Genomic DNA, 27,932 nt, shown 5'->3' on the forward strand with positions numbered 1-27,932 from the left:
TGCAACCACTGTGTGTAGCGCTGGAAAACAAGACCACAAGCCTACATATAAAATCAGCACATGTTCATGCATATGGTCTCCTACACGTACATATATAATTACAGACAATACACAGAAACCCATTGATAACATTACTTTTATTAAGTTGATTTCTTTTACATGTATGTCATAAATATCAATGAAAAAAACTGTACGTTCCCTATAAGGACATAGGTCATATCAGAAACAGCAACTATGGTTATGTCTTCAGTCATCAGAAAGTGTAGAAAATAACTGTCAAATCTGCAGAAAAACTAGAACTTTCTATTTCTAAATTTATAAGATAAGATGATGGATTTCGAGTTTGCATTTCAAATTTAAAGCTGTAAAGTATTTTTCAGATATAATACTGCATTCATTATTTAGTGCAACTAATGTACATTGTGGAAAGACATGGTTTTGGTTTGATATGAGATTCCAGTACAGAAGTTCTTGGGCATATTCAAGTGTGCTGCATTCATTTGTGCAGATTGAGAACTTGCTGAAAATTATATTACTTCTCATTAAAAGGCTGCATGTGTTACCTCCAGGGCTTTTTTTCAGCGGGAATGCGGGGGAACGTAGTTCCGGCACCTCCAGCACTCAATGTATGTACTGGCAAGGGGTGCTGGAAGGTCTATTATTGCTGGCTGCTGGGGTATCTATTGTCACTGGTGGGGATCTGTTTTTGTGTGGTGGGTCTATTGTTGCTGGGTAAGTCTACTGTTGTTGCTGGGTGGGGGTCCTATTGTATCTGTTGTGGAGTCTATTGTTGCTGGGGTGGAGTCTATTGTTGCTGGGGTGGGGTTGCTCATTTCAAGGGGTCTGTTTTACTAGCTTTCTTGTTTTCATTAATACATTTCATAGAAATTACTGAGCAGCACAAAATACTTGGTTCTGTATTCTCTGAAAGGTGCTGTACTGGGAGGTAGATAGGTGGTGGAACCAAGGCATGGTGCTCAGAGGCGGGTAGGGGGAGGAGATGAAGGGTAACTCGGAAGGGTGGAGTTCCTCCATCTATTCCCTGAGAAAAAAAGCCCTGAATACATCTATGCACAGCCAGAGACTGACCAATCCTCTGATTCCTTTAAAAAAAAAAAAAAAAGATTTATTTGGATTTATCTATTGTGAAATTGTTTATTTCCCTTATGCTTTAATGCGTATGTCAGGTCAACATTATTTTTAAAAAAATTATATACAGTTCTTCTGCACATTTTCCCTTGTTTTGACTGTATAAACTGCTGCAAATACAGAAATCAGTGATAATCATCTAACATATCGCCTAATAAATGCAGCAGAATACTGGATTCCAAAATATTGGCAATCACCAGAAAGCCTAACGTTAAGAGATTGGGTTAAAAGGGTAGAATTTATCTACAACATGGAAGAATGGTATCATTACGAAGAGGATAAAATAGAAAAATGTGCAAATATATGGAGTGGTTGGATACAGTTTAACCAAATGGGTGTACAGGTACATCCTCTTTAAATCGTGGCATTGTGGGCACGCACGTGTGCCAACAGCGCGGCACGTGTACACACGCATCGTGCTCCGTGACCATCCCCGCGGACTCGATGTTCGCCGGTGTCCCGGCGATCGTGTCACGGAGAGACAGAACGTAAACAAGGCATTTCCCTGTTCTGCCTAGCAACATGACAAAGATCTACTGCTCCCTGTCATCAGGCGCAGTGATCTCTGGATTTTTCTAGTGAGACAATCCCCCCCATGATTAGAATCACTCCCTAGAACACACTTAACACCTTGATTGCCTCCTAGTGTTTAACTCCTTCCCTGCCAGTGTCATTTACACAGTAATCAGTGTATTTTTATAGCACTGATCATTGTATAAATGCCAATGGTCTCAAAATATGTCAAAAGTGTCTGATGTGTCCGCTATAATGTCGCAGTCATGATAAAAATCACAGATCGCCGCCATTGCTAATAAAAAAATAAAATAAAAATGCCATAAATCTATCCCCTATTTTGTAGACGCTATAACTTTTGCGCAAACTAATCAATATACACTTATTGCGATTTTATTTCCCCCCAAAAATATGTATAAGAATACATAACGGCCTAAACAGAGAAATACATTTTTTTTATATATATATATATATTATATTTGAGGATATTTATTATAGCAAAAAGTAAAAAAAAATAGCTTTTTTTCAAAATTGTTGCTCTTTTTTTTGTTTATAGCGCAAAAGATAAAAACTATGGAGGTGATCAAATACCACCAAAAGAAAGCTCTATTTGTGGGGAAAAAAAAGGATGTCAATTTTGCTTGGGTGCAACGTCGCACGACCGTGCAATTGTCAGTTAAAGTGATGCAGTGCCATATCGTAAAAAGTGCACTGGTCAAGAAGGGGGTAAATCGTTCCGGGGCTGAAGTGGTTAAGAGTACAAGGAAATATTCAATGTTGGTGGGAGTTTGAGAGGAGAAGTGAAGGGTACAGAGGAAAATTAAATAGATATATTATATGTTAAGGAGAAAGAGGGATAGTGGTGGGAGGGAGAGGAAAAAGGGGAAGAATTTTGTGAAAGTGATTGTGAATAAAGTGTTTATATTTTGTATAATCTGAAAATTAATAAAAATTTGATTAAAAAAAATAACACTGTGCTCAAATTAATTTTGTATTATTTTTTGAGACAGATAAAGCTTTCCTCTAGTGGTATTTAATCACCACAAGGTTGTTTTATTTTTTGCTATATAAAAGAAAAAGACTGACCATTTTTTTTTTTTTAAAGTTGTTTTTCTTAGTTTTTATTCTAAAACCTTCTAAAAAATAATCTTTCTTTAAAAAAGTAGGTCAAAAAGTATTTTGCTACCTTTCTTTGGTGGGAAAAAAAAACCATATAGGTGTATATTATGTAGTCTGTATTATAGAGTCTGCAAACGATGATGTATATATTTAACAATTGATCAATCCTGATGTACTGATGGCCTATCTAATTTCTTGAGGTCCTAAAATGTCAGGACAGTACAAATGCACCCCCCCTCCCAAATGACCCCTTTTGGAAAGTAGACAGTCAGGGCCGTCTTTAATATTGATTGGACCCTGGGCAAAAATCTTCTTGGGGCTCCTCCCATGCAGTTTTGCTCTCCACCTGCTCTAAGACATACAATAAATAGTAGGTAGACTCAAAATCTGTTTACTAAATCAGATCAGACAGTGATTGCGATTGTTGCCAGAGGTTACAGTGTATCATTTCCGCTCACTGACTGGTTGCTAGAGGTTACAGCAAACATGTTGGCTCACTGAATAGTTGCTAGAGGTTATATCACACAATTTCTGCTTGTTGATTGGTTGCTAGAGATTACTGTACATCAATACTGCTCACTGATTGGTTACGGCACATCATTACTGCTTACTGATTGGTTGATAGAGGTTACAGCACAGCATCTCCTCACTGCCTGCACACCATGGACTGGACCTTGCTCACCTGTGCACCCCAAACTAATTCTTTCTCTGCCTACCTCTGCACACCACACACTGCCCCCCCCCACACTAATTTGCTACCTTTGCAGAAGAGGCTGATTGTAGGCTTAATGACTACAGTTGTAGGCAGAACTTTCAAGCATGCCCCTTTATCTCCCCAGTGGGTAGCATTCAGTATAGGTGATGGTGGATATGGCCTCAGGGGGGCATGATATACATATGAATACCACCTCTGCCGGTCTGCCACTATTTACATATGAATGCCACTGCTAGTTACATATGAATGTCGGTATTTACATGTAAACACAGGGTCTGCAGGTGAGTCATCTGTACACAACAATAAGGCAGAGCTGGGCAGCATTAGTAACAGAACTTCATACTGAGATATTAGGACACAGCATGAGACTAAAACCTCAAGGGACAATGGAATTTAAACTGGGAGAGTTGGCAAGTATGAGGCATCTGCTTTGGGTCCCACAACAAAGACAAGACCCAGGGCAGCTGCCCCTTTTGCCCTGCCTTAAAGACGTCCCTGTAGACACAGCGCCTAGAGGCAATTCAGTTTGCATTGTGCGCTATACAAGTATTTCATTCATTCATTCACAGTCCAATGGGATTTAAGAGGCACAGTGTAATGGTGTACAGGAGAGAAGGGGAGCAAAAGCACAGGGTTAAAAAACAATCCCACAATAAATGAAAACCCATCATCATCAACCATCATCTGTTGCTGATCCTTTCACAAATCGTTATACTCACTACTTTTCCTTCCTCTATAGTGTTTGCACTTAATCTCTGTGTTTGATCATTACAATGGTTCTAAAGTACAGAGCCACTCACTTTGGGTGAGGGGAGTTGATGGTGGCAACAGGCAGTACAGAGGAGGGAAGTTGAGGGTGGGCAGAGGCAGTACATGGGTGAAGTTGATGGGCAGCACAGAGGAAGGCAGTTTATGGTGAAAACAGTAAATATAGAGGGAGGAAGTTGATTGGGGACAGGCAGTACAGAGGATGGCAGTTGATGTTGGAGGCAGGCAGTATAGACAGAGACAGTTGATGATGGATACAGGTAGTACAGGGGGAGCAGTTGATTGCCGGGCAGCAGTAAAAATGGGGCAATTGATAGTGGGGAAAGGCAGTGCAAATGGAGCAGTTGATGATGGGGACATGCAGTGCATAGAAGGGAAGCTGGAGGTGGGTACAGGAAAAACAGCAGCTGATGGTGGGAATGGACTTTACAGAGGGGTCAGGGTGGGAATGGTGGGAAAAGCTAGGACAGAGGGGGCAGTTGATAGTGGGGGCAGGCAGTATAGAGGGAGTAGTTGATGGTGGGGACCGTCAGTACAGAAGAAGACAGTAAATAGTGGAAAACAGACAGTACACACAGACTCCACCATAACTCTCCCCAAGTCTCAGTTGTCCACCACCATTGCCATCTGCACTGACCCTGTCCTTGGGCTTGGGGTTCTCCAGTACTTAATAGTGAACTTGGAGTTCATTCCCAGGTTCTGTTGCTGCTCTCTCCCCTTCCCTGGTTCATGTGCCTCTAGAGAGGGAGATAAAATCCCTAACCACTGATGCCGCCAACCACATTGATGACTCCCACCCTCTCCTGGGGCCACACTGTCCAATCAAGTGGTGGGGAGGAGAGGATTTAGAGATCCAATTCTTAGCAACTGGAGCCTGGCCAAGTGGCTCCTGAACGTCAATGGGGCCACCAGCCACGGTATGCAGTCAAGGACACAATATACAACTGGAGGTACATCCTGAGGCACGTTCTATTAGGGGACAGACTCCTCAAATTTGGGGGCTGTCCCTGGAAACTGAAGACACCTGGTCACCTTAGTGTAGACTGGGGACCTACAGTAAAGATGATACACACACCTTAGTTTTGAGTGAGCAATAAAAAAGGATATATTGCTCCTCATGCAATTGTAGTATATATGCAAATAAATACTGTGCATAGTAATCTTATATAAGAAACCCTGTCACTAACTGTAAAATATGCACCTTATATAATTACTTGCAGTGTATTACCTTTCCATAAATTCTTATTTCTGGAAAATCTGACTGGTCAATTCCTGGTACAGCCTCATTGCATTCCTGTCCTTTTTAACAAAACAAGAAGGGCTCGTTCATCTGTCCAGCAACGTCTTAAATGGCAAAATTCACATCTGCAGCAGCTTTCCAACAACAGCAAGCATCAAAGACATTAAATTCCATATAATCTTAAGGGACGATTATTGTTGAAATGAATTGTCTGGTGACAGAGTCTCTTTTAAGTTCCATTTAAAGTGTATGTAAACCCTAACAAATAGCCTTTTTTTGTTTCATTGGAAAACAGCAGGAACACAGAGACAGGAAATGACATCACAATCATGTAGTTCCACTGGAGAAAACAATCCATGAAACATAACAGTACCATCCAGTAGCAAAATTAGTAATCAACAGTATAATCTAATGCCCTGTACATGCGGTCGGACTTTCCGACGGAAAATGTGCGATCGAATCTTGTCGGAAAATCCGATTGTGTGTGGGCTCCATTGGACTTTTTTATCTGAATTTCCGACACACAAAGTTTGAGAGCAGGATCTAAAATTTTCCAACAAAAAAATCCATTTGTTTAAATTCCTGGCCCAAACAAACGTTTTAAGCAGGGGCGGACTGACAACTCATGGAGCCCCCGGGCAATAGGAGATTATGGGGCCCCCAGGCAATAGGAGATTATGGGGGTCCCAGGCAATAGATTATGGGGCCACACAGTGTACACACATAGAATACACATACACACACTAAAAAGGTACTGGAGAGGCGGGGCAGCTATAATCTTGGGATTTTTTTTTAAAAACACAGATTTTTACATACTGTCCCTGGTTTTACTGAGGCTGGCAACCCTGATGGAACCCCTTAGGGGCATGGGGCCCTCGGACAGTGCCCGAATGCCCAAATGGTCAGTCCGCCCCTGGTTTTAAGTTAAATTAAACCTGCAATTCTACTTTGAGTTGACCAACTTGTAAAGGGCACTCCTATTGGGCAGGTGTTTGTGCCAAATTGTACAAGTCTTCTTCTCGGATAGGACAGCCTCACACCTGTTGTAAAGAACCTTCCACCATTTTGTGTCATACTCCTGACATGAGGCTGACTCACAATTTTCCTGGCCAGAGGCTTTAATATTAAAGAATGATGGGATGTCTACATAGAAATGCATTTTCTGCAGTTTACTGTTGCTCCACAACTCCCTTAACATATCATATTCACATTCCAGAAGAATCTTCGGCATAGAATGCCACATGTAACGGTTAGACATTCTGTAGCAGTCATTTTAGAGCGGCTCACAAGTACACATATTTTAAGCCATCTTCCGTCTACATCTATATTCCTCTCCTTGGGAGCACCACAGAGTTGGGACCACTTTCCCATGTATAGTAAATCCCTAGCACTAGCTTCCATCACCTTGTGACAGGATCTTCAGCTGAGTGTCAGGGGTATCAAGTTGCCTTCATTAGTATGCCAGTCTTTCTCAGTGTCCCTACTATAGTTCTGCTCAGCCAGGCATGCTCGCAGATAGCACGCTCATGCCCACTATTACTCACATAAGAGGACTCTATCTAGGCCTCCAAGGCCTTAGGCACCCTGCTGCAGGACCTGCAGAGGAAGGTCAGGGGAAACGGTGCTATAGCTGTTCCACCATGTTCTGTACCATCTCGTCTGGGACTCCTGCCCTACACAAGGGCATTTTAATTCAGCACTGCAGGAAACTACATCTTTAGAAAAGTGCAGTATCTCACCCCCTTGCCCCACCTACATTGCTATTTATAAGGGCAATAACTGCATTCACTAAGGAGCTAACACCTAATTACATCTTTCCCCTTCCAATGCTATAATGGGAACAGTGCCCTCTAGTGGCCGACAAGCTAAAAAATCCAAAAATTGGATCAAAATTGCGTTGTGGATGGAGAGGCTTGAATGGAGAGAAAGATAAAGATAAACTGTATCTCCTTGCTAGAGGAGAAAATTGTAAAAACAAGCAAAAGTGTCTGTAAAAAAAGATAGAAAATAAAAGAAAAAAATAGCTATAATAGCTAGATCAGGATTTCATCTAGGTCAGTGTCAGGGTTAGAGTTCGAGTCAGTGTCAAGGTCAAAGGTCAAGATCAGGGTCAAAGGTCATTGTCAAATGTCAGTGTATTTTAGGTAGGATTAAAAAAATATATAATAATAATTAGTATCAGTGTCAGTTAGTGTCAGTGTAAGTGTGTTTTAGGTAGGATAAAAAAAAAAGTGCATTATTGTTTCTAAGCCCTACTACAGGTACAAACAGCAATTGCAGCATTAGTGAAGTGATTAACCGCTTAAGGAGCAGCCAAAATTATACTGCGGCAATGTAGCTCGATCACCCGAAAATCGCAGTAGGTGTACGTCGGCTCGTACGCGGTGATTAGTTGGTGTGCACACTCTCCTATTGGCCAGTGGGGGGAGCGAATCAGTGGGCAACCCATGATTGTTCCCCGCAGTGACAAAACGGGGATCTGCCTATGTAAACAAGGCAAATCTCCGTTCTGACAGGGGAGATCACACAGATCCTATCTTTCTGCTAAGCAGGACCATGGATCTGTGTGTTTCCCCAGTCACACAGTCCCCCATATAATTAGTAATCACAAACAGGGAACACATTTAACCCCTTGATCACCCCTGATGTTAACCCCTTCCCTGTCAGTGTCATTAGTACAATAACAGTGCATATTTTTAGCACTGATTACTGTAGTAATATCACTGGTTCCCCAAAGTGTCAAAAATGTCAGTTGGGTGTCCGATGTGTCCGCCGCAATGTCGCAGTCCCGCTGAAAATCACTGATCGCAAAAATATAATAAAAATGCCTTAAAACATTCCCCTATGTTGTTTATGCTATAACTTTTGCGCAAACCAATCAATAAAGGCTTACTGCGATTTTTTTTTTTTTTTTTTTACAAAAAATATGTAGAAGAATACATATCAGTCTAAACTAATGAAGAAATCAAATGATTTTTATGAGCACCACATCCCAGAATTTAATAATGAAAAGACAGGAAAATTGGGACTTTATAGGGGCAAAATAAATTGTCAGAATATCAAATATAGTATATAAAAAAAAAATATTTTGAGGAGCAAAATAGGAATTAATTCATTAAAAGAGGGGGTGAAAGGGGAGGAGATACACAGATGGCTAGTACAATAGATTACCATTTTAACAACGCAGCAGTCTATGATGAACTTCCCAACATGTTTCGCCCATATGTTGGGCTTCCTCAGGGGATGCTGTCCGTTTGCAATGTACAGTGCCTTCTATATCTCCTAGAAAAGGGACCAAAAACTTTGGCTAGATGTTTTGCTGCATCAAAAGAACCATGCGCTAAATGTGACCATAGATGGCAAAGACCAAATGGATAGGTTCTGCAGCTGGCTTAATACCAAGGGCCACACACCTCCGGATACTGTAGTTACTCTAAAGCTATCTGTATCAAGTATAACGGCGCGCTTGTGTCCCTTAGTTCCTGCAGCCAGAATGAAGAAATTTTTATTTTTTTTTATTTTTTTGGGGGGGGGGGATATTTATTATAGCAAAAAGTAAAAAACATTTTTTTCTTATCAAAATTGTCACTTTTATTTTTTTGCTTATAGTGCAAAAAATAAAAAACGCATAGGTGATAAAATACCAGCAAAAGAAAGCTCTATTTGTGAGAAAAAAAACAAGTCAAATTTGTTTGGGAAAAGCGTTGTGCGACCGCACAATTGTCAATTAAATTGACGCAGTGCCGTATCACAAAAAATGGCCTGGTCATTAAGGGGGAAAATCTTCTGGGGCTGAAGTGGTTAAATAAAGCAGTAAAAACCCTTATTACATAGGTAGGGAAGGCAAACATTTTTGTCAAATTTTTACCTATTGGTGGCTCACTAAAAATATTAAAAAAAACTTTGAAAACTAGGATCCTTCTTCAGGTATAATGATGGATTAGAGGTACCGAAAGAAAAAAAGTACAGAAAGAAGGAGCCTAGTGTTCCAAGAGATTGTATCTTTTTAATATTTTTATTTCATATATTAAAATAATTTTATTGTATATATGCTTTATACTTTTATACTTTATAATGACTTTTGCCTTTCCTACCTGTGCATTTTTTCTGCCTAATACGATAGCTCATTTTTTTCTTTTCTTTTACCTTCTCTGACTTCATTTAAACCTTCTCTTCAATGAAAATTTATTAGACTTCATTTTCAAAGTAATGTCCAAAGACCTGAACTTCACACAGATGAAGATAATCAGATTTTCCTCGTAAAATGACATTGACGTATCGGCCAACCATGCCATTACACATGAAGAACTCTGTTCCTCCAGCTGGGATGGAGATCACCACTGCACACCTGTAGAGGGGAAATTATCATTACTTAGATAATGATGATAATAATAATTACTGTGCCAAGACATTAGACCATTAGACTCTATTTAGCCAACTAGGAAGGGGGGGGGGGAGGAGGAGGTGGTGGGGGGGGGGTGAAAGAAAGATGGGAGGGAAGTAAGAGATGGGAAGGGAATTGTAGTGGGAAGGTAACCCAAGTTATGTTTTACAGGATTTGAGCTATCACTTGGCTCAGGTATATCAAGCAACCATAAAACAAACAATTTAACATTAGGTGACCACAAGAAAATGTGGTGATATTGGGGCTAGTACAAAAAAAAAACCAAACATATGAAGAGTTCAAGAAGGCGGTCTTCATTGTATGATAGTACAATAATGAGGCCTTATTGAAACTCTTAGCTGGAAATAGGGGTGTGTTTGGGGGGCATGGGTAGAGTCTGGGGATCACTTAGAACTAACACTCGATATAAAGGTCCCACTTGTGGTGGAATCTAGGTGTTGTCCAATGATAGGATAGGACCAGGTCCAGCTTTTCTTTACGCAGTAGGTTCAGCAAATCAAGTTTAATATCTTTGATGGTAGGAGGAGGGAGGAGGATGTCCATTGCTTAAGGATGGCTCTTTTGGTAGCCATTATTATTTTATAATGTGGTCCACCAAGCTTTGTTGTACTGAATGATTTTGGTTTGCATTTTCAGTTGACTGGGAAAAGAGCCGAAAAGTAAAGAGTATATGTCAGGGGTGTCCAAACTACGGCCCTCCAGTTGTTCAGGAACTACAATCCCCATCATGCCTAGTCATGTCTTTGAATGTCAGAGTTTTACAATGCCTCATGGGATGTGTAGTTCTGCAACAGCTGGAGGGCCGTAGTTTGGACACCCCTGGTATATGTCTCTGTGAGACTGTACCCGAAACTGAAGTCCTCATGGCTTTCTCATTGGTCTCCTCTGCCCTAGTGGTCTCCCAGGGCACACTGACTTATGTGAGATGAAGCTAGTCTCAGATTTCCTCTCAGACCAGAGATGTGCACTTCCTCCCCCTTCTACTGGGAACACACAATATGCATAGCGCCCCCATCCTCAACTTTATATATGTTTTGCTTTTTAGCACTGATAATGTGTTTGGCCTCCTTTTGTCTATTAGACTCTCATGACAACTTGCTCCTTAACTACTTAAGAACCCCAAAACATTATATACTGTATATTTTTTTTAAGCAGAGGCCCTAGAAAATAAAATGGTGGGTATTGCAATTTATTATGTTACACGGTACTCGCGCAGCAGTTTTTTAAACACAAATATTTGTGAAAAAATACACTTTAATTAATTTTGGCGAACACAAACACAATATTATACCCAATGTTTTGGCTGCTTAGTTGGCTGATATTTGGTCAGTAAATACAGAACCAAAACCAGAAGTGACAAAATCCTCATCGCTTTCAGTTTTTGACCTCACAGAGAGGAAGGAACAACATCAGTTCCTCCCTCTCTATGTAATGCAACTGATGCCGGTGGGGAGAGGTCACCCAATTCTGCCACCTGTAGAAGTGATCGAGTGGCTTTACAGCCACTCAAATCACTTTTACAAGAAACAGTATCAGCTGCTGAAAATATTGATACAAGGATAATGCCTGTAGCTGAAGGCATTATCCTGGTGTAACCATTTAACCCTGGCGACATCATTTAAGGTCCACCTAGGGGAAAGTGATTTAAAACCAGTTTATTTGGGGATCGCAGTGCATTGCTGTATGAGGATTAGCCAAAGCATGCACCTGACCTGCATGCTTTGACCAATCACAGTGCACTCAGGGAGACTAAGTCCACACCCCACACTATATAAGGTTGCTTACACGGTGGCCCTGTGTAGTGTCGTTGGCACAGACAGAGAGATAGCTTGAGTTAGATTAAGCAGGCAGGTTATTCAGTTACAATTAGGGGGAAAACACTGCGCTATAGTTAGATATATGTAAAGTAAAGGCCTCAACAGCCAAAACAGCAGCCAACACCAAAAACAAACAAAGTTCAGCAAATAAAGTAATAAAAATAGTGTAGCGCTTCAATAGTGATAGATGTAGTCAACATAAATTATAAGGATAATCATATAACAGAGATCATATAAATGATATAGATGCCTAGAGAAAAAAAGTCCAAAATTGGGCACACATTCCACAATGTAGCTGGCACGGGGGTGACCGAACCGTCACAGAAGAGGAAGGAATCACACTAGGCGAATGTATTCATGTGAATCTGCTTGACTGTAAACATCAGGGAAAGTAGATAAATACTTCTTACCAACTCTGTTGGACTCACACAGTCGTATGACAGTTGAGTCTGAAAGGCTTGAGGTCACAATCTGGGACCAAGGAGTATAAGGAGGGAGGTCTGTTGAGCTGATGAAGGAACTCCAAATGGCTGTATGCCCGATAATATATTTCTCAGATGGAACGTCAAGGTTGTTTGTAGTCCGGCTCAGACGCGGCCCGTTGCACTGATACTCCAATCTCCCCCGAATGGGGAGGAGGATATTTGGGGGTTTAAACCAAAGAAACGGAAAAAAAGGAAAAGAAAAAAGGGCTCCACATGGTGCGGGTCAAACGGTATAAAAATGGTAATTTATTAAAGTCAAAAGGTTATTAATGACTTTGTGATCACAAAATAGAGTAAAATGAAATTAAAAGCAATGTAGGGTGCCAACAGCTAGCCCAACGCGTTTCGACACATATGTCTTCGACAGGGGCATGTTGGGGCCCACCACATTGCTAACAAATATATAAGGAGTCAGAGAAAGGTTCCGCCTACCACGGGGCGGAGAATCCTGTCTCGGACAACCTCTTACAAATACAATGAACAATTTAATCAAATCAAGATAAGCATGTTCAAACAGAATAAACAAATACAAGTAACGTGTAGTATTCCTACTCATACGAGCTGTTAAATTAGATTTAGTAACAATATAAGCCACCATGCTCATGAATGGAATTAGTTACATTAATCCAGGCCTCCTCAAACGTATAAGTCCAGGGAAGTTCAATACACATATAGAACATATACAAAAACTCATCAAGCACTAGTATAAGGAGATCAGACATGTAATGTTAATTCTATATAGACTGTATTATACCATCACCTGAGGGGACTGGTTCGCGTTTGTATTATGTCATGAATAAAACTGTGGAGGTCAAAGTAGTGATGTCTAATGGGAATCAATCATTGTGCAGGTTAGATATTTCTTACTTGTTTTACTGGCGGTATGCAGCCGAGAAGTGTATATACGTAACCATAGTAACTATTATTGCGTGCTATTCTATTGCTTGGAGTTCCGATCAGGTGACCAAAAACGTCGTGACGTGCAGTGTAACAGGAAAAGGCTCCACCAATCCCTCAGTGTGTATGTCACATGACTAGATATGGGAGTGATTATGGAGAGCACACGTCTACGAGGTGGGGGCGTGTATGTGTGAACGTCACACAATGCATCATTATGCAAGAATGTAGGGGAGGGGAGAGGCGTCCAAACTTGGCGTAATTTCCCCCGTAGTGTGCGTCCCACGCCGCAGGGCGTGACGAGCGGCGTCGGAACCTATCAAAAATGCGTGACGACGGGGTGGGGGCGTATACGTGTGAACGTCACACAGTGCATCACTTTGCAGGAGTGTAGGGGAGGGGAGAGGCGTCGGGACTTGGCGCCATTTCCCCCGTGGTGTGCGTCACACGCCGCAGGGCGTGACAAGCGGCATCGGAACCAATCAAATGCATGTCGACTTTGCGCATGCGTTGTGGCTTGTGACGTAATTACATCACGTCACGCGCCGTGATGTATGGAGAGCTCATTATAACCAAGGCAAACAGAGAAATACAAGAAGCCGTAGCAACGTCATGCCGCACCAAGTGGCAGGTCACGACGCAACCATGGCGACCGCAAAGCGTCCCTGCATTTGAAGGCAAAATGTAATAAATAAAGGAACGCAAATAGAGGAAAAGGGGAAACCCAGACATCACACCAAAACCAGCATAAACAACTGATAGTAATGGAGTAATGTCTAATAAAATTGTAATATATAAAAATGGTGAAATGGATCAAATGCTGTGCGTGCAAATTACGCACGCATTAACAAGACGGATCCTAAGGCTCCTAAGGCACAGGGGTGGACTCAGAATGTGGTAAATATGGCATATTCACAAATGATGCCAGATGTAAAGCTAGAAGAACTAGGTGTAAATCTATATTTCCCAAGGAACATCTGTCCCAAATCGCACAAAATCTAGAAAAAATGCATTGTAATCGCATATGTCTATGATAGAGCAAGGGACAGGGATTGGGGGGACATGTGAAGGGAAAAGTGAATTGAAGTGCATAGATGTGTTTTTTTGTATAAGAATCGTGCATAAAGGGCACGGACCAAAAATTGTAAAATGTGTACCATGGAGATAGATGTTACATGGGTTAATATGTGAACAAACAAAAATAGTGAAAAAGTAAACATATAAGTCAGAATAAATGACAGAGGTGAAGTGTGGCACTAATAGTCTGTAACTAAATAAATTAGGCCTGATTAATAAAACTATTGATGTCCCAATCTGTATTCATGCCGAAGGGGGAATAGCACCTCAATTCATAAATCCAAAATGTCTCGAGGCGCGACACCCCCCTCAGGCATGAATCTCCTCTCCAGTTTGGGACAAATTTGTCAATAACTTGGAAGCGTGTACCCGTGGGATCTCTATTGTGTTTTTCGAGGTAGTGTCTCGGAACCGTGTGTTTATCGCACCCTTTTTTGATTTTACTAAGGTGTTCGTTGACTCTGATAGAAAAGTTGCGAATAGTACGGCCAACATATTGTTGGTTGCAGGGACAGGTGATCAAATAGACAATGTACCTAGTGGTGCAAGTAGTAAAGTGTTTCATGGGGTACCTCCGTGAAGTGGCTGAAGATGTGAAGGAATCGCTTTTCCCCTTACCCAACGTATTGTGTAAGCAAACGTTGCATTTTCTGCAGGGAAAGTATCCCTTGCTCTGTGGGAAAAATTGTATCTGTTTGGGGATATCTATTACATTGGGAGAGATGTCATTTTGTATTGATCGGGCTCCCCTATAGATAGTTCCAGCTTTCTCTGGAATAATTCCACCTAGAACTTTGTCACTACATAGTACCTTCCAGTGCCTGTTAATGATTCTCTTTATGTCATTGTGTTGTGTGGAAAAAGTTGTAAAAAAGGACCATTTGAATTTGTCATTTGTTCCTGTTTTGACTTTCTTTTGTATGAGAGAGGCCCTATCAGTGTGTAGAGCTGCTTGAATGTCAGCATCAAGGGTGCGTGGATCATAGCCCTTGTCCAGGAACCTCTTACGAATGGTATAGGATTGGGAAATGTAGTCACTAACATTCGTGCAGTTGCGCCTGAGCCTGAGAAATTGGCCACGTGGGATGGAACTGAGCCATTGACGATGATGGCAGCTATCGACAGGAATATATCCATTACGGTCTGTTGGTTTAAAAAAGGTTCTCAGGACCAGGCGTTTCTGCACAACTGTAACCTCTAGATCAAGAAAGTGAATGCTAGTTGTACTGGCCTCAAAAGTCAGCTGAATACCACGATCATTACTGTTGAGGGTTGCCATGAAGGTATCCAGAGATGACCGACTGCCCCTCCACAGGAGGAGGATGTCGTCTATATACCTAGCCCACAGCACCAATTCTGGCCTGTCAAGGGCATAGACGACATCCTCCTCCCACTGGGCCATAAACAGATTGGCCAGGCTGGGTGCGTATTTAGCCCCCATGGCAACCCCTCTGGTCTGGGTATAAAAGGTACCCTGGAACCAGAAGTAGTTGTGAGACATAGCAAACTCTAGTATTTGCATAAGGAAATTCCTATGTATCACAGGAAGTGTAGGGTCCCTGGAGAGAAATAGTTCGACAGCTCCTAGGCCTAAGTCCTGTGGGATGCAAGTGTACAACGCAGAAACATCTGCTGTAACTAAAATGAGATCGTCATGGTACTGTATATTTTCAAGCAGTCGGATTGTGTCACCTGTATCCTGTAAATAAGATGGTATATTCCTTACTAGGGGCTGGAGGTAGGAATCTATATATTTCCCTATTCGCGAGGTGATGGAATCTATACCACTAACAATTGGGCGGCCTGGTGGATTCACTAAATCCTTGTGTATCTTGGGAAGTTGGTATATTGTCGGAATACGTGGAGTCAGTGGGATCATAAATTCTCTCTCTTTCTTATTTAAGATATTCAGAGAGAAACCTTCATCTATGATCTGTGTAAGTTCTTTTTTGTATTTGAGGGTAGGGTCCCCTGGTAAGGGGCTATAAGTAGTGACATCACTCAATAGTCTGTTCATTTCCTCAATATAGCGTGTTTTATCTAATACCACTAAGCCACCCCCCTTGTCTGCAGGGCGGATGATGAGATTTTTCCTTTCACATAAAGATTTAAGGCCCAGTGCAATAGAGGGGTCTTGATGTGCCCTTTTTATGGGTAACTTATCCAAATCATTTAAAACAAGGTTTTTAAAAACATTGATAGATGGGGGTAGAATACCTGGGTTGAACAAAGAAGGATTGCTCAATCCAGAATGTCTAACTGATGTGGAATCGGAAATCTTATTGGTTATACTTGGAGAAGACAAAAAATGTCTCTGAATATGTAACTTACGAATGAACTTCTGCACGTCAATAAATGTGTTGAATTTATTAAGTTTTCTAGGTGGGACAAATTTAAGGCCCTTATCTAAAATGCGTTTTTCACTCGCTGACAATGTTGCTGTGCTTAGATTAAAAATGCCCGCGCCTACTGTGTTCGTTTTATTTTTGTGCTGGATGCGCCTCCCCCCTCTGGTGCCTCGTTTAGTTTTTGGTTTCCTCCACGTGTGGGGGTATCCCTGTGAAAATCCTGATGGTAAGGAGGCCCTGATGGATAATTGCGATTATAAGGAGGTCTAGATGGAGGCTCATCATTATATGTCATATAGGGAGGAGGATCACGTTGAAAATCATAATGGTCCTCATCCCTAAGGGGTAGGTAACGATTATGGGTACGAATTGGAGTACTGTGTGGATAGTCATCCCTCCTATGACTATATTTATCATCCCTCCGGGTTCTACTATGTTCATGGGAAGTATGTTGATAGCCACCATTAGTGTCTCCATGGTGTCTCTCTTGGCCGTGACTCTGATTGTTTCTGCCTCTACCCTTGTTCCGGGGTTTGGAGCCTTTACCTTGGTGGTTAGGGTATTGTGCTTGGGCAGGGGATCTGTATACATAGTCATTTGTTCTGAGGGTCCCGGTGGACCTAGGCTGAGGTGGAGGGGGTTCATAAATCAACCTTCTTTCCATCTCCATAGCCTCAGGCTGTATATTATCTAATGCTGGATCGTTACCTGGTTCAAGACCAATTTTTTTCTGCCAATTAAAGACAGAGTTAGATTTGTAATCGTTAACATCACGATTGTACTTTTTTTGTTTTTTAATACGTTGGTCTTTTTCCTCTTTCTCTAGGTGGTTTCTTAGATTAGAGGATAACGTATTATATTCCGGTGTACCCAATGCTGGTGTGAGTTTTTCTTTGATGTCTTTAATTTCTTTGTCAATGAAGGGTAACCTAGCCTGTTTCTTATCTATCAAGAAATTCAACAGTTTGATACCCATATCATTAAAAAAGGTGAACCAGACATCGAACTCCACCTCTCCTTGTTGGGGATGTATATCCCAACGTAATCCCCGAGGGACCATTTTTTCCTTAATATATTGCCTCAAGAAGGTGATGTCCCATTGGAGATGAACCTCCGAGACCATCACATTCTTGAGTCTAATAAAAAGGCCACTGACTTCGGTGTTAGTGGAATTAGATGTGAACACACCATCGGTATTGAGGGATCTAGAGGTTCTATATTCAAAAATATCCATTTTTAAAAAATAAAACAATGTAACAAAAGATAGTGAAAAAAGAGAAGAAGCTGCAGTGAATAATAAGTCACAAGGAAAATTACAATTAGGGGGAAAACACTGCGCTATAGTTAGATATATGTAAAGTAAAGGCATATAATACAAACGCGAACCAGTCCCCTCAGGTGATGGTATAATACAGTCTATATAGAATTAACATTACATGTCTGATCTCCTTATACCAGTGCTTGATGAGTTTTTGTATATGTTCTATATGTGTATTGAACTTCCCTGGACTTATACGTTTGAGGAGGCCTGGATTAATGTAACTAATTCCATTCATGAGCATGGTGGCTTATATTGTTACTAAATCTAATTTAACAGCTCGTATGAGTAGGAATACTACACGTTACTTGTATTTGTTTATTCTGTTTGAACATGCTTATCTTGATTTGATTAAATTGTTCATTGTATTTGTAAGAGGTTGTCCGAGACAGGATTCTCCGCCCCGTGGTAGGCGGAACCTTTCTCTGACTCCTTATATATTTGTTAGCAATGTGGTGGGCCCCAACATGCCCCTGTCGAAGACATATGTTTCGAAACGCGTTGGGCTAGCTGTTGGCACCCTACATTGCTTTTAATTTCATTTTACTCTATTTTGTGATCACAAAGTCATTAATAACCTTTTGACTTTAATAAATTACCATTTTTATACCGTTTGACCCGCACCATGTGGAGCCCTTTTTTCTTTTCCTTTTTTTCCGTTTCTTTGGTTTAAACCCCCAAATATCCTCCTCCCCATTCGGGGGAGATTGAAGTATCAGTGCAACGGGCCGCGTCTGAGCCGGACTACAAACAACCTTGACGTTCCATCTGAGAAATATATTATCGGGCATACAGCCGTTTGGAGTTCCTTCATCAGCTCAACAGACCTCCCTCCTTATACTCCTTGGTCCCAGATTGTGACCTCAAGCCTTTCAGACTCAACTGTCATACGACTGTGTGAGTCCAACAGAATTGGTAAGAAGTATTTATCTACTTTCCCTGATGTTTTTAGTCAAGCAGATTCACATGAATACATTCGCCTAGTGTGATTCCTTCCTCTTCTGTGACGGTTCGGTCACCCCCGTGCCAGCTACATTGTGGAATGTGTGCCCAATTTTGGACTTTTTTTCTCTAGGCATCTATATCATTTATATGATCTCTGTTATATGATTATCCTTATAATTTATGTTGACTACATCTATCACTATTGAAGCGCTACACTATTTTTATTAGGTTATTCAGTTATACAGTCTTGATATATATATATATATATATATATATATACTCTGCATCCAGTGTAGCCTATATATACAGTGCATTCGGTGGTATACTGCTTCTAATACACTTCATGCAGTGTACACAGTATCTAATACAGTGTGCACAGTTTCTACTACACTTCTGATGGTGTACACAGTATACAATACAGTACAGCCATAGTATAGTTTCTATTACAGTGCAGACGGTGTACACAGTATCTAATACAGTGCGTACAGTTTCTACTACACTTCTGATGGTGTACACAGTATAAAATACAGTGCAGCCGTAGTACAGTTTCTAAAACAGTGCAGATGGTGTACACAGTATCGAATACAGTGTGAGTATAGTTTCTACTACTTTTCTGGTGGTGTAAGCAGTATCTAATACAGTGTGTACAGTTTCTACTACACTTCTGGTGGTGCACACAGTATAAAATACAGTGCAGCCATTGTACAGTTTCTAATACAGGGCAGGCAGTGTACACAGTTTCTAATACAGTGTGTACAGTTTTTACTACACTTCTGGTGGTGTACACAGTACGCAATACAGTGCAGCCATAGTACAGTGTCTAATACAGTGCAGACGGTGTACACAGTATCTAATACAGTGTGTACAGTTTCTACTACACTGCTGGTGGTGTACACAGTACACAATACAGTGCAGCTGTAGTACAGTATCTAATACAGTGTAGTGTGGTGTTGCAAAACAAAAAATCCATCATGTCCAGAAGGCCACCAAGGAGAGGCAGATGCTCACAGGCCACTAAAAGGGGGCAAGCTGCCTCTGTGTCTACAGTCAACAGTGGTGGTTGTGGACATGGTGCATCCTCTGCAGGTGACCGTGAGGTACACTTTTCCTTTTTTTCTGATGCTGGCTGTGTTATTGAGCCACAACATGCAGAAGAGCTGGTGGAGTGGATAAAAAATCCATCCTCATCCTCTGTCACCCAGGCTCAGAGTAGTTTGCCTTCCAACGCAGATGCCAAAGTGGCCTATTCCACCGGCCCCTTGTCCACAGTCACTCCTTCCGTAGCCCCACCATCATGAATGGAGGAGTCCCCATAATTATTCAACCACAGTGTCCGATACATGCTGCTGGAGGATGTGCAGCAATTTGAAGGCTCCAATGTTGGTTCCCAGGTTGAGGAAGAGAGTAAAGTGTGCCTAGAGAGAGAGGGGGTGCCCAAGAAGGACAAGAAACTGGCAGTTATAATCCCTCAGCTGCAGCATACTGCCAACTTTGCTCCAGTGATGAGGAGAGAGAGGATGATGAGGTCACTGTCTGTACTTGGGTGCCTGAGAAAAGAGAGGAAGAGGAGGCACAACTCTAACGAGGCAGAATGTCCTCTAGGGGGCAGTTTATGGGCAGCCACCCTATTGCATCACACTGAAGAGCTCCACAGGTGCAGGGCGCTGCTGACTCCCCACTGACATTTAAAAGTTCCTTGGTGTGGGCTTTTTTCAACACGTGTGTAGCAGATTGCATCATTGCTGTTTGCAACCTATGTTTAAAGCAGATCACGCATGGCCAGAACAGCAGCCGTTTGGGCACCACATGCTTCACCAAACATATGACGACCTGCCATGCAGTCCGTTGGCAACAGCACTTGAAAGACCCACATCTAAGAAAAAGGCAGACTTCTCTTTGCTCCTCATCTGGGATCTCCAACCCTACTATACCTCCAGTCCTCTCAAAAACTTGCACTGAGAGGACTGAAGGTATAGCAATAGGTGTCTCAAGTACTTGCAGCCAATCTGCTAGAAGTACACCACCAATTGATGATTTTAGCAGGCAAATTTCCCTACCCCAGTTGCTGAACCGTAAAAAGAAATTCAGTCCCAGCCGTCCACATGTTCAGGGTCTAAATGCTAGCTTGGCCAATTTGCTAGCACTGCAACTGCTGCCTTTTCAGCTGGTAGACTCTGCCCCCTTTCGTGAATTTGTGGAATATGCTGTACCTCAGTGGCAGGTTTCAAAACACCATTTCTTTTCAGGGAAGGCCATTTCGGCTCTCTATCGGCATGTGGAAGGCAATGCTTTGACCTTGTTGGACAGGGCGGTCAGCAGTAAGGTTCATGTTGGCACTATATAAATACATGTATAATAATAATAATAGTAATAAAAGTACCGCTGACTCATGGTCCAGCAGGCATGGGCAGGGACGTTACCTTTTCTTTATGGCACACTGGGTAACTCTGCTGACAGCTAGGAAGGATGCAGGACAGGGTTCAGTGTTGTTGGAGCTTGTTCCGCCACCATGCCTCCAAAATGCTAGTGATGACTCTGCCACTTCTTCCTCTATTGCCTCTTCTGCAGATTTGTCCTCTGAAACAGCGGTGCTCCATAAGTGTTCAAGAGACTACGCAAGCAGTCAGGCTAAAAGATGCCATGCAGTGCTTGAGTTGGTCTGCCTAGGGGACAGGAGCCATACTGGAGCAGAGATTCTGTCAGCTCTGCAGGGGCAGGCTCAGAGGTGGGTTAACGCCACGCCAGCTTCAGCCAGGAAAGGTTGTATGTGACTGAGAACCAACCTTCTCTCCACCCTCCGACAGGGACACTTGAACCATGTTCCATGTTTGGCACACATCCTGAATTTGGTGGTGTAGCGGTTCTTGAGCAGGTACCCAGGCTTACAGGATCTCCTGAGGCAGGCCATAAAAGTCTGGTCATTTTTCGCAGGTCATACAATGCCAGTGCTCGGCTGGCTGACATTCAAAGGGAATGCAGCCTGCCCAACAACCGCCTCATTTGTGACATGCCCACCAGGTGGAACTCATTGTTGGCAATGCTGAAGCAATTGCACACACAGCAGAGGACCATCAATGAGTACCTGTGCAAGTATGGCACCAGGACAGGGTCAGGGGAGCTTGGCCTCTTTTTGCCACGCCAGTGGCTACTGACGAAGGATGCATGCACCCATCGCCAGCGTCTGCATTATATGGTGCAGGAATATCGAGGGGCAAGAGTAGACTTGGAGACCTTTCCAACAGAGAATCCACAGGGTTACTGTGTCTTGAGGATGGACCACTGGCCAGAACTTGCTCAATATGCAATTGAGCTACTGGCCTGTCCTGCGTCCAGCGTGCTTTCTGAATGCACATTCAGTGCTGCTGGAGGCTTTGTAAAGGATCAAAGAGTACGCCTGTCCACAGACTCTGTTGATAGGCTCAAATTCCTAATAATGAATCAGTCTTCGATCAGCAGCTATCAAGCACCTGATGCTGATGTATCTGATTGAATTTGCTATGGATGTGGATGAAGACTGCCTATGCTGACTATCCTATTCCTCCTCAATCCTGATGATGCTAGCTTCCAACAATATTTTTGGTTTAGGGCACCACCACCCAAGGCCCAATTGTTCTGCTTGTTTCTGTTTAACAGGGGCATGTAATTACAATTTTTGATCCAATATTTCACAGCAGGGCCCGTTCCTGTGCCCAACAAGAGTATTTGTGAGGGATTACAGTATTGTGGCACCACCACCACCCAAGTCCCATTTTGTATTGCCCCTTTTTAACAGGGGCATGTAATTACAATTTTTGATATAATATTTCAACACCTATTCCTGTGCCCAACAAGAGTAACTGTGAGGGCTTACAGTGCAACCAAAACCAAAGGCCTAATTTTCTGCAGCGTGTATAAGAGTATATAGTGCCTGGGTGACCCCACACCATTTTTTAAAGAAAATTGGTGCAGGGTTCCCTTTAATATCCATACCAGACCGGAAAGGCCTGGTGTGGATTTGGGGGGACATCCACGACATTTTTTTTTTGCATTTTTGGTATTTTTATTTATATTGCTGTGATCCGACAATACATTACAGCCGCAAGCAGTTTTAAATTAAATTTTTTCCTTTAGAAATTTCAGTTTGCTGTGGTCATAATATAAACATGGGAAAGATGCGCTACTTTACAGACAGACTAAGTAGACCCCCCAGGCACGGTGTTTAAAGGAATATTCCATCTTTATTGTTTCACTTTAAGCATTATTAAAATCACTGCTCCCGAAAAAAACTTCAGTTTTTACAACTTTTTTGGGCATAGATACATGTCCCCTGGGGCAGGACCCAGGTCCCCAAACACTTTTTATGGCAATAACTTGCATATAAACCTTTAAAATGAGCACTTTTGATTTTTCATATTCCTGTCCCATAAACTTTAACGGTGTTTGAGTGTTCGCACAAATTCCTTGCCTGTTCGCATGTTCTGCTGCGAACCGAACTGGCGGGTGTTTGGCTCATCCCTGTAATACAGTAAACTGTGCTGTGCACTGTCACTGTACAAACGACAGTGGTTGGGAAGGTTTTTTTTCCAAAAATATGTTTGAAAAGCCACTGTGCAAATATTATGTGACATAAAAAAAAACTGCAAGACCCACTATTTTATTCTCTGGGGCCTCTGCTAAATAAATATATATATACTGTTTGAATTTCCTGGCAAAAAATACTGATTTTTACTTAAAGCAAAAAGTGTCAGAAAGAGGTCTGGTCTTCAGTGGTTAATGAAAAGCGGACTAGAACTTTGTTATTAGCCTGTGATTCCAACTGGCATTTAATTTACGATGAGGAGTTTAGCTGTACTCAGTGCAATTCTGAGATTTTTGCCTGTAGGAGTTTTTTCTTATTGTGGTGGAGGATTTCACCATTTCATATATGTGGAAGAGTGTAGGCTAAACCCAACCTCACCTGGGATTATCATTTCCATTGTTGGACAGAGAATTTCCAATGAGAATTTCAGCACCGTTCAGTCTTTCAGCACAGCAGTCCCCTCTGTTAGTAATGTTGATGTGATTGATTCTGTAAGCTGTCAGCAGGTCCACCCTCCACCAAGGAGATGGGTCATTATGTGTATGGGAGCAGGAACCGTGGGAAAAGTCTGAGTCCTGGTTACCATCTATTGCATTTATTGCTGCTGACTGATAGCCGCTGTTTGAACTTCGTAAAATTGTAGACTGAGTTGCCCGACCTCGGAGGGCCGCATTCATATCTGAGAACATAAGTGAACAGATACAAATATTATTCAGTATACAAACATAGTAAGATAGACAGAATGACGCACACCTGCTTCTCCATACCCAAGCAGTGGTTCCTGCCTACTCATACATGGCTATAGGGGGTAGGAGTCAGTGGGAGGAAACCCTAGGGTTGATTTACTAAAATAAATAGGTTGTTCTCTTTACAAGGGAAATTACAACTTTGCAAGGGAATTTTCCCCAGAGCTTAGTGAATGTGGCGAAATGCCACTTTGCAAAGAATACCAATCATGCTGTGGCGTACCTAGCATATCTGGCACTTGAGGTTGATCCTTTTTTTTGCAACTCCTCCTGCACCAACACAAAAAATAAGTAAAGGAATAAAGCACCAGAAGTGGGGCCAAATTGCACAATAAGATGGGCTTAAAGAACTATGGTTAAATGAAATCTGAGCCTACTCACTGTATACACAGCACACACCCCAGTATTGCTCAGAGTTTAGGGCTCAGGATAGTGTAACTCAGAGGCCACTACACATAATACAACCAAAAATGCCCCCCCCTCCTGCCAGTACACTTCTCCCAAAGCCCCAATGCCCCCCCAGTACAGATCCTCCCCCACAGCCCAGAATCCCCCCATCCAGCCCACCACCTTAGTACCGACTCCCTTCCAAACCTAACTCTTCAGTGAATACCAACCAAAGTCCAGACCCCAACTCCTAGTCTCACACCAGTCCAGACCCCCCAGTACAGGCCCTCCTTCCAGCCTAACTCTTGATATAGACCCTCCTCAGGAAAAACCCTCCTATCCTAAACTATGTAGTATACAGACCCCACCCCAATATGACTCCCTAACTATCCTAACCCCACAGTACAGCTCCCCAGGGTGACCCTCCCATCCCTCCTATCCCCTAAGTACAGACCCTCCTTCCAGTAAAGCACCCTCCCATCCTAACCCCTCAATACAGACCCCCAAGTACAGATCTTCCCTCCCATCCTATCCTCTTAATACAGACCTCCCTCCTATCCTAAACCCTCAGTACAGAAGAAGAAGTGGGGGTGCAAACACTGTGCCTAATATAGTGAATGATAATGTGGTGTTAGGTTGCCGGTCTTTATTTAGTGAGTCAATAAAGTGTAGATAAAAAGAGAAGGGTGCTAACCCATCAATACAGACCCTTTAGTACAGATCTTCCCTCCCATCTTATCCCTGCAATACAGACCCCCTCCTATCCTAACCTCTCAGTACAGCCCCCCAATACAACTCCCCTTTCATTCTAACCCCTCAGTACAGACCCCCTGTACAAACCCCCCTGGCATTATAACCCTTCAATACAGACCCCCTTCCTATCCTAACCCCTCAGTACAGACCCCCCCCTATTTTCCTAACCCCTCAGTACAGACCACCCCCAGTACAAATCCCCCTCCCATCCTGACCCCTCAGTACAGCCCCCAGTACAACTCCCCTTTCGTTCTAACCCCTCAGTACAGACCCACCCAGTACAAATCCCCTTCCCATCCTGACCCCTCAGCACAGCACCCAATATAACTCCCTTTTCATTCTAACCCCTCAGTACAGACCCACCCAGTACAAATCCCCCCCCCCCATCCTGACCCCTCAATACAGCCCCCAGTACAACTCCCCTTTCCTTCTAACCCCTCAGTACAGACCCCCCAGTACAAATCCCCTTCCCATCCTGACCCCTCAGCACAGCACCCAATACAACTCCCCTTTCATTCTAACCCCTCAGTACAGACCCACCCAGTACAAATCCCCCTCCCATCCTGACCCCTCAGTACAGCCCCCAGGACAACTCCCCTTTCATTCTAACACCTCAGTACAGACCCCCCACAGTACAAAACACCCTCCCATCCTAACCCCTTAGCACAGACCCCCTTAAGTATAGTCCCCCCTCCCAGCCGAAAACTTCAGCACAGTACCCCCCCATACAGACCCCCTGAGTAGAGACCCCCTCCCAGTAAAACTTTCCGCTCATCCTAACCCTTCAGTACAGACCACCCAGTACAAAACACCCTCCCATTCTAACCCCTTAGCACAGACCCCCTTAAGTATAGTCCCCCCTCCCAGCCAAAACCATCAGCACAGTACCCCCCCCATACAGATCCCCTGAGTAGAGACCCCCTCCCGGTACAGACCCCCCTCCCTTCCTAACCCCTCAGTACAGCCCACCCAGTACAGTTTTCCTTCCCAGTCTAGAGAAAATAAATATTTTGATGATGGAAGCCAGCCGACCTTCATCTCATTCACTAACCTCAGGGAAAGCTCCCTTGCTAAATTAACAGCTTGCTTTCTTTTAGTAAATCAATGCCACTGGGTGCAGTGTGGGGAACAAGTATACTTTTATTTTTTTTAATCAAATTTTATTTAGAGATTTTTTTTCTTTACAAGTACAGAATAACATAGAGGCATACTATCATGCAAATAAAAGAACTAAAAATATAAAAAAAAAAGAAAAATGTAAACAAATAGCAACAAATAAAAAGGACAAAAAATACAACACTAAGCTCACAAGTTACCGTTAAATAAATTTACCAATATAGCCCCTGTATCCCTCGAACATATTTGGCAAACTAATAAATATCCCACAAGTAACATTAAGAACAACTTTCTCAACAAAGAATAATAGACAGGCGCATTGCATAAGTATTCAACTTACGCAGAAGGGTTAAATACCTACAGAAGCCGGGGAGAGGTAACAATGAAGTGTATCAAGACATTGGCCATCAGAAAAGGGCTTGCTTATGACTTTGTGCTGGGGACAAAGTCACTATCATGATAGCTGTACTGTATATTATTCTTGGTTCTTACATTCGGCAGTAACTCCAAAGACAGTCCACAAGAGGGCAGCAGACTGTAGAAATATCATTCTTATGATGCTGTGGATACACCTAAAGGAATGCAAACAGAAAACAATCAAACCTTTATCTTGCAACAAAAACATTTTCGGAAGTCCAAACCCATCAATTCTATTAAAATTTAGCTTTTATCTGAGTCCCTGCTGGAGAGATTTTACATAACAAGGAATGGATAGGGCACATCACATGTTAATTGATGATACTAGGGTATTTATATAACGGATCATATAGCCCCAACCTACAGAATCAATTGTTTTTCTAGCAAGGCCAGAGACTTGATGTCATTGCTTTCCACTTTGCCCAGCTTACAATAGGATGACCATAAATACCTGATTTTAGAATATTGTCCTCAGATAAAAACTGTCTATCCCTGATTTTGGGATACTGTCTCCAGATTTCACAATAATTTCAATAAGTGAGGAAATATCTGCAGCAGGGACATGGATAGAAAAAAAGCTGCAAACGATTCCAGCCTATTCTACTAAAGAAAAACATTTAAATTGCTATCTGGGTCTTTATTGCAGATTTTCCCTTACTTCGTGTCTGGTAAAAAACATTGTTAGCAGGACAATAAGCAGTGGCGGCTGGTGGTCAAAATTTTTTGGGGGGGCGCAAACAAACTGAAAAATACTGAAACCCCCCCCCCCCCATAAATTGTAGCCTCACTGTGCCCATAAAATGCAGCCATTCTGCCCATCAAAAGCAGCCACTGTGCTCATCAATTGCAGCCATTGTGCACATCAAATACAGCCATTGTGCCCATCAAACGCAGCCACTTGTGCCCATCATATGCAGCCACTTGTGCCCATCATATGTAGCCACTTGTTCCCATCAAATGCAGCCACTTGTGCCCATCAAACGCAGCCACTTGTGCCCATCATATGTAGCCACTTGTTCCCATCAAATGCAGCCACTTGTGCCCATCATATGCAGCCACTTGTGTCCATCATATGCAGCCACTTGTGCCCATCAAACGCAGTCACTGTGCCCATCAAACGCAGCCACTTGTGCCCATCAAACGCAGCCACTTGTGCCCA

The 27,932-nt window shown here is 42.5% G+C and overlaps 1 protein-coding gene across 1 annotated transcript in view; it reads right to left on the reverse strand.

Moving 5' to 3' along the window:
* The window catches only part of LOC143986794 (uncharacterized), a 94,023-nt gene extending 67,097 nt beyond the window's left edge, over window positions 1-26,926 (reverse strand). The window contains exons 1-3 of the mRNA XM_077485201.1: window positions 26,849-26,926; window positions 23,733-24,033; window positions 9,699-9,852 (exon numbers count right to left, since the gene is read on the reverse strand). Coding sequence (XP_077341327.1) covers window positions 9,699-9,852; window positions 23,733-24,033; window positions 26,849-26,906 — 513 coding nt within the window. The 5' untranslated portion in view covers window positions 26,907-26,926. The remainder of the gene's footprint in view (window positions 1-9,698; window positions 9,853-23,732; window positions 24,034-26,848) is intronic.
* Between the last annotated feature and the right edge of the window lie 1,006 nt (window positions 26,927-27,932).

This window comes from Lithobates pipiens, unplaced genomic scaffold, assembly GCF_037356315.1.
Source record: "Lithobates pipiens isolate NorthernLeopardFrog02 unplaced genomic scaffold, aLitPip1_a1.2 Scaffold_18, whole genome shotgun sequence".
Taxonomy (NCBI): domain Eukaryota; kingdom Metazoa; phylum Chordata; class Amphibia; order Anura; family Ranidae; genus Lithobates; species Lithobates pipiens.